General features: G+C 33.2%; 1 protein-coding gene across 1 annotated transcript in view; it reads left to right on the top strand.

Annotated features, from left to right (window-relative positions):
- The window catches only part of LOC106462331 (aryl hydrocarbon receptor-like), a 203,816-nt gene that overhangs the window by 135,310 nt on the left and 57,453 nt on the right, over nt 1–11,053 (top strand). Inside the window, exon 3 of the mRNA XM_022389560.1 lies at nt 1,154–1,257. Within this exon, the coding sequence (XP_022245268.1) occupies nt 1,154–1,257 (104 nt within the window). The remainder of the gene's footprint in view (nt 1–1,153; nt 1,258–11,053) is intronic.

Here is an 11,053-nt window from a genome sequence, read left to right as displayed (position 1 = left end):
CTATTACTAAACGTAATTCAGAAGTATGGTTTCTATTACTAAACGTAATTCAGAAGTATGGTTTCTATTACTAAACGTAATTCAGAAGTATGGTTCCTATTACTAAACGTAAACTACTAAGATTATATAAAATTAATTGCTTTCGTTATTAAATCTTTACCAGCTGGTTAAGAGTCGTGTATTGTTTCGAAGTAAATATAGCTAAAACTTATTCGTTCATGGATTTTTTTTATGGGCACTTTTTTACTATTTCATATTGAAGTTGTGTTTGAGGCTACATCTGGTTTTACTGCTAAACTCAGCAGTTAAGTCTTGATCATCCGAAGAAAGAATATAAATACGTGTATCTAAACAGAAACTTCATGCCTTTCTTCCACACCTAGACAAAAATTATAACATTCTCTTGGATTGTATTATTTACCAAATTATGTAGCTAGGCTGATGTGTCGCGAAATTACAGTACTCAAGTAATCGTGGTATGAGATGTATCATTAAATGAGTAAAGATATTTCGTATTACAAACCATAAAAATATCCAATACTAAACTTTCATAAAGTAATTGTGTTCTTTTAACCAGCTGTATATTACACGAAGTTTAAATATAATTAAGTATTATTTACCTGAAAGGGGGCCGAAGGCCGTCTGGAGGAGTCACCCGTTTTAACTACTCGCACCACTATACAGTAGTATGTCGTCTGTCAGTTAGTCAGTCAGTAGACACTAAAATGACGTCACATAAAGGACGCTTAATGTTATAATTTGTATTGTCGTGACGTCAGTAAAACGGGTGTATGTCACAAATCACAAGAATAATTATGTACTCTGTAGGCTACAACACAGCATGATATATGAACATAGAAAGTGAGAAATATAATATTTGTTACTCTTCGGGCACCCTTCGAGAGTACGTCTAGTTTTATTTTCTAATTAACCGAAATCCCACAAATAACATTTCAAGTAGACTAAACACGGTCTAATAAATGCTTAATCACTGATATAAGTAATCATGATTTCATGCTCTTAACGAGATTTTATGATTTTTTCATTCACATGTGTCTTACAAGGCCTCTTATACTTCCTCATAAAGACAGTATACAGTATTTGTTAAGATAAACATAATTTCTTATACTGACTGTCCCTACTTTATCTATAGCTGCAAGCCTCTTGTTGAAAGAACGTCAAGGTCAAGAACCCGGCCACAAACCGAGGGAACTGCTTTATCAGGAATCTCTCTTAGAAGGCAACATGATTTTACAGGTAAGAAAGAGGCTATTTATCAGACAAATATTTATGGCTAGCAGTATATAAAAGGATTTTCAGGTAGAAGAGCAGACTCGATTCTTAGACAGGTTTTTTTACGAACAAGAGATTTTCTGGGTCATATTATTCTATTTGCATTAAAAGTTTTGATTTATGACTCAAGTTGAGGTCATGAATAGGGCAATCTAAGTACTTAAGTCATTCACTTTTTAATCCTCCAGTTAGTCAAATTGTTAAAAACAGAAGGTTGTTTGAAATCATAAACTATCGCTCTCAAGTATAGATAAATAGAAACATGTTAGTTTTGAAATTTATATTTTTGGTTTATCTCTTCTTCGTAGAAAGTATCTTTATGATCCCCCCCTACAACCCCCACAAATCCTCTCTAGAAATAACCTGAAATATTTCTGTCGAATATATCTTAGCTAAAAATACATTTAAATAATTATTTTAGAAACGTCAATGAATTATAATCTAAAATAATCTGAGCAATCTGACATTGTTGAGAAGCTGTATTAAGATGGTCCATCAGAGGGTCAGCGGTAAGTTTACAGAAGAACAACGCTCAAATTCCAGGGTTCGATTCCCGTTGTGGATAGAGAGCTGAGAGTCGAATATGTGGCTTTGCGTAAAAACAAACGAAAAAGGATCAAGGTGATTGTGTGGAAAGCAATGAAGTTATATTCATACTGGACAGAAACATTGTCCATATTGACCTATCACATACTCTGGTGGGTTTCCAGACATTTTGTGAGTGTCAATATAAAGTTAATACAGATGTTGAACTTTTTCAGTCCGACTGCCCGTGATGAAAATTGGAGCTTTCTTGAAAGATAACAAGCATCCTGACATCTGTCATTTCCTAATGATAGTTTGTATTATTCCTGTTTTGGTAATCACTGTACTTTATTTCGTGATTGAAAATGTGGAAATGACGTTTTACTTGACTTTTAATGTTGCATGACTGTTATTTTTTCAGATTAATGAAACGAAAACATAATCGTTTGTTTGTTTGTTTTTAATTATGCACAAATCTACAACCGGTTTCCAGCGTTGGAAGTCCGCTGTGCCACTGAGGGGCAAATATGATCGACAAATTTATAAAATAGTTAGAAAAAAATCCATTTACTTCGCAAACAATTTATATTAATTTTCGCGTACTATTTGTATCGTGAGAAAAACGGTTGTTGTTGTTTTTTGTTTTCTTTTAAGTAGAGAGTATTGATGTGTTCTTGCGGTTCAAATGACCAACGGACATTATTTTATTATAATATCTTCCAACAAAATAAAATCTGTATTATGGACACCATAAAACGTGGTGTCTGCGGTTGATTGCTACCAGGAACTCAGTTCAGGGAAGTGTAAACCTGAAAGAAATTCATTAGGGTTTGGATACAGCGAGTACAGCCAGATGCTTCTCTCTCTTGTGGAATCAAATGTAGGATTTCAAGTTTTCTATAATACAGTCAGTCTTTGGAAATGTTTTGTGTAATGCTTTTTGTTCGTGTGATCTTCCAAGTGTTCAGTGGGGTTCAGGTCTACTGCTTATGGTAGACGTTACTGCATAGTTAGAAGACTCTTTTTTCCTCCTCCTTCATCAAGTAATGGCTTCAGACCTAGAATGTTTTTTAATGGGGATTTCCATCAAAACGTTAAAAACTAAAACCCGAGAATGTATTGTCTTAACGTGCTAATTATACTAAAGACGCGAAGACCTTTTTACAGACCCACTTTCTTCCATATAAAAAAAAAAATCGAGATTCGGCCTAAAGATCTTTTTTTATATTTACAACTAGCCGTTGAAATATCATTACGCATAGGTGGATTAAAAATTTGTAAGATCTTAAGAGCGGTAATATATCATTGTGCAAGAAGCGTTATAAACTAATTTAAAGTTTTAGAAATATAAAGTCAAAACGTTGTAAAGGTTCTAAATTCTCACCATGTTGGGGGAGGGAGGGTACCTAGAAAAATCACGTTTTTTGGGGGAAACTGCATAAAGTTGAAGGAATGTCTACTATTATAATGGGGGAAAATCATATATTTAAGTATTACACAAGTAAATATAATAATTTTCCCTGTATGGAGATGTGTCAGCTGAATCATCTGTCACATTGATTCAATTCAAAACTTGTTTAATTTGTTTATTTCATACTGTAGAACAATTAGAAAAACTTTGTGAATTTATCACGGGCGTAAATGTCCTCTTCAAACCGTCTAATGTAGATTGTCTCATTAACTAAACTACTGTAGCCCGGAGTTCGAATCGAACTTCAAGTTTCTCTACCATAAAGGTCGCACTGGTTCAGTTCATTGTTTAAAGTCTGTGAGGATTGCTGTAGATATTAATTAATTCTTTATTTTGTTTTTTTTTCTTAAATTTATATCTGCTTAGTAAATAAGTAAACTTTTGTCTAAACCTCTTATTTTGTTAAAACGCAAGTTGGTATTCATTGAAAATATAAAAATAAAATGGAATATATATAATCAAACACCTAAAGATAAAAGGGAATATATATAATCAAACACCTAAAGATAAAAGGGAATATATATAATCAAACACCTAAAGATAAAAGGGAATATATATAATCAAACACCTAAAGATAAAAGGGAATATATATAATCAAACACCTAAAGATAAAAGGGAATATATATATAATCAAATACCTAAAGATAAAAGGGAATATATATAATCAAACACCACCACTACGTAATTCAGCAACATCTTCCCTCTATTTATATTATTGATTACCGATTTGAATATGAAATTAAAGTGGTCATTTAAAAATTAAACTGACACGTGTGTAATAAAGGTTTTCTTAATTACATCATTAGGTTCAACCATTGGGGTGTCTGCCATATTCTATGAGTTACTTTAACAATAAATTTAAATGTTCTAATTTAGAACACTTAATTTTAAAGACTTAAAGAAATAAGTACCTAGAGAAAACGTTAAAGGGAGCGAGAATCTGTTGGTGGTGGCGTTCAAATGAAATTTAAAAACAACTGAGTTGAAAACTCAAATGTTTCTTATAATATATAATAGCTGTGAACGAGGTACCATTTTACTATTTTACGTGATCAATCAGATTCGTAATTCTTCAGGAATTATGTTACTAATGACTGAACGAGGGTTGTACTAGGTCAACACGCAATTGACTCCAGTGTGTAACTTTGCAAAATATAGTTATGCAAACATAAAAAAAAACAGCTAAGTTTAAAGTTCACAACAGTGTTATCTCAACATTTTACCGATTTCGAACTTACAGCAAAATAAAAATAATAGTATGAGGAAATAATTCTGTGACAAACTCTGAACCCAAATACAAACATTGTACTATCTGCATATCCAGAACATGAAATCTATACGTTTGTGTGTGTGTATATATTATATCATGTATGAATGTAATGTATTACTCCGTCTTTAGAAACAATGTAAACGTAGAATTTTAACCTTCTATCAAGAAACACGTATGACACACAGAAAATGAATATTGCTTTCAAAATACAATAATATTAGATGTCGTGTATTTAGTGACATATGTACAGGTTTCTTCGAGGTATGTTCATAATGGAGATTGTTCTAAGAAAATATGATCGTTAAATGTACTCACTTACATCTAGAAACACTACCATCTGGAAAATAGAAAAGCATTGTCTGGGAATTCATAGTGTTTATGCTTTAAAAGGATGTTTCGGGTGAAGTTGTACTGAACAAAGAAAACGCCAGCGAGTAAGGTGCGCATTTCCTACTCCTGCCACGTGTGTGTACTCGATGCAATCTTAAGTCGCGTGACTCAATTTCACTCTTTGGCCAATATTTATATAACCTTTTTAGTTCTGTGGACCATGAGTCTTTGTGTACTCTATATGCATTTGTTCTTTTTTTAACATAAAGAACTTTGGTTCTTTTTTTTTTTCAATCGGAGCACACAACGTTCTTTGAGTCGTGAAGATTTACTCAATACGTTTTGCCATTTAACAAAAAAATAATTTGCTCCGTCTTCTGGAAGAAGAAGAATTGACCAGGGGCTTCTGCTTTGAATCGAGCCGATTTTTATGAGGTTGGACCTAGCCCTATTTAATAAAGGTAACTATATATAAGGTCGGCTTATAGAATGCCTGTGGCGTAGCGGGACTTAACCAACAACGATCCGGTCTCTTTGTATAGCACAACGGTAATTGTTCAGATAGATGGACCGATGCCGATATCCACGCCGCGGCGGCTGCCGCAGCTACTGCCCTGCCCCTTCTGACATTGCTAATCTTCTAATATTTTCTTCTGTGGAAAGTTGTTTTCGCAGAATGCTCAGAGTCTTCACATGACAAAACCAATCCAATGGAATGCTATAATTAATAGCCTGGTAATAATGAAAAGGCTACTAACTAACTCAGTATGGATTATAATTTGTCTTACATGCGTCCGGCTGTCTCATCTGCCCCTAAGGCTGGTGCCATTTATTTCTACAGAGGCTGTTTGTGTGTTTGCAACTAATAAAAAGTTCAGAAAATTGAGGATCAGTCTTTGGGTTTCCATCCAATTATATCAGCTCACAGTGACAATTCTCTTGTACAGCTTTCTATTCAATGATGTCTTAGGTTCACCAATAGGATTACAAATTTCAAAACTTTGCGTGACCAAAAAACTCTGCTTATATATATATATATCTTATTTTAAATACTGTTTATACATCGCTATAGCTCGGTAAACTTTTCATCTTATGCCATGAAATGCGTACTTTAAAGGGTTAGCTTGGCGTGCGAGAGGAGATACTATATTTAATTTAATCCTGCGACACTTGCTGATTCGATTAAACTATATTAAAAGTTTCCTAAACACCAGAAACACGTTTTATATTAATTCATTTAAATTTATTCTAATCTAGAAAAGACGTTTTACGGCTCTTTTAATTTTCGGTGCAAGAATATAGGAATATCCCGTAATAACGATAACAGAAAAGTAACACTTGGAGGAAGATTTTTGTTGCAATTTCTCAGATAAATAGTTAGTAGAAAGGTTGAAATAAGAATACTAAATAACTTGCAAAGCCAGATTACCAGAAATGGAGTAAAGCTGGGGGAAAATGTGAAGAACCAGTTGCAGAAATGTTAGAAAGACCGTATATTCAAAACTGCGCCACCTATTGGGAAGAGAAGTCGCGAGGAAAACAGTTAGTTCTTTTGTTCAATTTAGATGTGATTTATTAACATTGCCAGAAAGAGTACATGTCAGCTGAAAAGTAGCCGTTTCACTCCTTGACTTTTGAACTGAATGTTAGTAGTTCAAATGCAAGCCACGTTCATGAGGTATTTATTGTACACATATTAAGTCTTATTAAGCCTAGTTGTTTTTAGAAACAGCTAATACACAGATGTCTTAATATATCTAAAACCTATTTTTTTTTTTTTAGTTTTATAATGCCCATACTTTTTTGTTGTACACATATTAAGTCTTATTAAGCCTAGTTGTTTTTAGAAACAGCTAATACACAGATGTCTTAATATATCTAAAACCTATTTTTTTTTTTTTTTAGTTTTATAATGCCCATACTTTTTTGTTGTTTATTTTTAGCGCAAAGCTATACAATAAACTGTCTGCGCTCTATCTTCCACGGGGAATCGGACCAGGAATTTAGAGTTTTAAAAGTCCATAAACGTGTTGCTTACCCACTGGAAGACAATATGCGTAAGCAGTTTGTCTTTTTTGAAGTCTTTTGTCGCTGTTCATTGAATTCGAGGTAAATAATAGTAAACAATAGATTTATAAAAGTAAAATAATAGCGAAATTGTTTAATTTCGAAAATATAATTTTTCAGGCCTCAGATCGCTGCAAAATATTTCTATAAATTTAACCAATTTATAAAATTTGAAAACAAACAAGATATGGAGATTAAGTATATGCCTGAAATATACAGACCTACAAGAATAGAAAGCCTACATAGTTTAAAGTCTACAACCAAGATGTGATTAACAGACAGACAGAGAGAGTAAAAAAAGGTAATATAAGTAAATAATAAATCGAATACTATAATTTGCATCAATTGTATGTAGGCCTTAAAATCAGCACTATATAACAATAATGGAGATTTGAATATAAACCAAAATAGAGATGACCAGTGTAGAATTCAAACTAAAGCCATTACTCCAAAGAATTTCAACTTTAAAAACTTACCAAAATTCCTCGAATTATTAATTATATATAATAAAATAAAAATCATACCATTTGTTAATAAAGTACAAAAGGTGTTATTTTTAAAGGAATATATCCAATAGCACCCAAAAGCGTTATGGATATTCCGTCTACCACACATAATCTAAAATAATGCAAATGCGTAACGAGAGAGCTGTTACGGAAGATCAGTTAGGGGTTGGGTGTTGGGTGATTTAACCCAGCATCTACAACCATTCACCATCTGCAGGTAGATTTGGATATGGTATTAACCCCCTAAAAAAATCATAAAGATAACATCAGTAGTAGAAATAAATTTGTTGCTAAGATCCACCCTTAATTTCTACCCTTTTTAGACACCCACCCTCCATCTTTTCAACAATTAGTATCAAGTAATAAAAACTATAAACCCTTAACTGAATAGTTCAGTAACAAGTGGTCACCTATCTTCTTCCCTTGACAATTTCAGTCAGGTACAAGTTTAACCAGATGAGACAATCTCAGCTGGCCCGTTATACCAAAAGAAGTCTTCTCTCAAATAACAAAATTAACATTATGATAATTATTTATATAATTTAGTTTGTTTGTTTGTTACTAAGCACAGAGCTACACAATGGGCTATCTGTGCTCTGCCCACCACGAGTATCGAAACCCGGTTTCTAGAGTTGTAAGTCTGCAGACATACCGCTGTGCCACTGGGGGGCAGGTAGAAAGGTTTGTTTGTAATTAAGCACAAAGCTACACAATGGGCTATCTGTGCTCTGCCCACCACAGGTATCGAAACCCGGTTTCTAGAGTTGTAAGTCTGCAGACATATAATTTAGATGTCCTTGAAATACTAGCATCCTCTTGCGGATTGAATAGTGAAAATAAAACTAACCATTTCATTTATAAAATATTTATATTCTAAGAAGTTATAGTATTTATTATACAATAGTATAAAAACTCTAATAATTCTCCAACATTTATAACCTATTATTTAGAGATGGCTACCATACCCACAACTGGCTGAGACGATGAATGGTAATAGGTGTTGGTTGGGACGTTGTGGGATAAAGTACCCAACACCTAATTCTTAATTGATCTTCCGCGACAGCTATCTCATTATTAATTTGCATTTTGTTTTTTGGATTATGTCTGGTAGATGGAATACCCTAACGATTTTGTGTGCTATTACCGCAAATATATTTTTTCCTTTATAAAATTATCCCTTTTTTTGTATCTTATTGATAAATAGTACGATTTTTAAAAATTTTGTTTTATATGTGTAGTTGGTAATTCACGAAATTTTGGTAATTTTGTGTAGTTGAAATTTTTATGAGTAACAGTTTTGGTTTTAGATTTTACACTAGGCCTCTTGGGTTTGATCTATATATATATATAGCCTTATTGTACTGAAAATATAAAAAAGTTCATGCCCAACGAGGGGTAAATTAAACACATGATCCTTTTAAAAAAGCGCCCAGGTTATCGGTTGTTCTTTTTTTAAATTGCGAGATACCTTTATTTTTATGTCTTACATGTTTATTTGTTATATCAAGTATCAAAAAAATATATATATTTACACGTCAACACGAAAGAAACGGACAACAGAGTATGTTTACATGACTATGTTTCGTAGAAGTGTGAACCTATTATTTTGTATGACCGATTCGATTATGAAGATTCAGTGTCGTTGTTAAAATATAAATAGTAAACATTTCATGATACTTCAGTATTGTCCAAATTAAAGGGAGAAAAAAACAACCATTTCCAGTTAAAAGTCCGTTTCTGCCTAATATACATATGTATGTACCGCTTCTTCTTCGAAGTCCAGTTATTGGTATTTCAATTTATTTCGTTCCTTCTTATGAAGTTACTCTCAATTTACCCATTTTTAGGACTTTCAAAGTTGATACTAGAATAGCTTGGTTTGTAACATCGAAGCTGACTGAACGTAAACAACATTAAGGGTTGTGGATGTGGTGAAACAAATCACAGTGACCGTTAAATCACTGTGGATACTTCATTCGTGATTTGGATAAGTGTATTTTTCAATTTTCATAGATCATTTCAATAAATTACGCACAGTAATCAGCTAAGAGTAAAATGTGAAAATATTTGCAATGAACACTTAAACTGTTTCCCAATTCAAGAAATACCAGTTTCCAAGAACGTGTATGGCGCTCTGATAAACAGTATTATGTTTTAAAATAATAGAGCTTCCCCGAAATAAGCCCAAAACAAAACAAGATCATTTGAAGTAGCATAAACAGTTTACAGGATGATTTCGTGAAAGTCGAGGAAATTTACGTTTTATTTGGTATTTTCAACCTCAATGGCACCCCACGCTAAACGACCAGATTAGAGACCCTAAAACTGAAATAGTCATATCTTTAACTTAGTGCTGCTGACCGGTGGTACAGTAAACAGTAAAAAACACCAGCTGCGTACATGGCTTCTCTTAACCGAATAGTAGGATTGACTACCACTGTTATGAAGAACCTACGATTGAATGTGCGGAGTAAGTTTAGCGGAATATTACGGGTCGAACCTTGGACCTTCTGATTCATAACTCGGCACGCTAATTACTAGGCCGTGTATAGTCCTTAAGTTAGATAGTAGAAATTTCCTCAGTGAAGAAGGCCAAGCGATAAGGAGGTTCAAAAACAAACGAATCACAGCTATAAATAATCATTGTTAGAAGGATGGTACAAAATTAATGTTTCTTTAATATGATTTTAATTCAACGAATACGCTGTTTAGAGAATAATGTTGTGACAGGAACCTTACCATTATGTGCATAGATATACATACACATAGTCTAAAAAGAATGTTATTAGAATTTTTAAATAACCATCTGCGCAAGACTTAAAGACTAAACGTTTTTATCGAACCCCCTTTCCCTATAATATCTGATGTTAATTTTAAAAAATATGAATTTAAAATATTCAGTAATTTCCCAAAATCGCCACATAAAATATTCATGAACGTTCCAGAAATGTATTGTTCGCTACATTTTTTTTTTTAAACCAGAAAAATTGCTTTTCTGTTTTTATTCAAACGGTAAATTTTTCTATTTGTTAACCATTTATCTTAATGACCAATTAATCATACCACTTACCCATATTTTTTCCCCTACATTCTCAAAACTAACCAGTACAAATTACTAGTCGCGCATGTCATGGTTCGTGAACGATTATGATACTTTAAGCCTTGTAAAATATGTGGAAATTTTTACTGGCGAACAGTTACTTAATAGAGCATCTTCAAAGTTCCGTTAAAAAAATAAAAGTTTTGCATGAAACACCTGAATTTTTATGTAAGCTTAAATTTGTTAAGTATCTGCATACGTTAATGACTTGTTTTTTATTATTAAAAGTCTTCTGGTTTAAGAATACTAACCCTTAATGACTAGGAATTTTAAGAGTAAGATCTCAATTGCTTTAGTTTTTACGATACACGTTCAGTAGTTCTTTCAATTTGGTGCCCGGCATGGCCAGGTGGATGAGGCGCTCGACTCACAATCTGAGGGTCGCGGGTTCGAATCCGCATCCCACCAAACATGCTCGCCCTTTCAGCCGTGGGGGCGTTATAATGTGACGGTCAATCCCACTATTCGTTGGTAAAAGAGTAGCCCAAGAG

The sequence above is a fragment of the Limulus polyphemus genome, unplaced genomic scaffold (genome assembly GCF_000517525.1).
Source record: "Limulus polyphemus unplaced genomic scaffold, Limulus_polyphemus-2.1.2 Scaffold1144, whole genome shotgun sequence".
NCBI classification, from domain to species: Eukaryota; Metazoa; Arthropoda; class Merostomata; order Xiphosura; family Limulidae; genus Limulus; species Limulus polyphemus.
The sequence above is the reverse complement of the archived record's forward strand: the minus strand, read 5'-3'. Positions and strand labels throughout refer to the sequence as shown.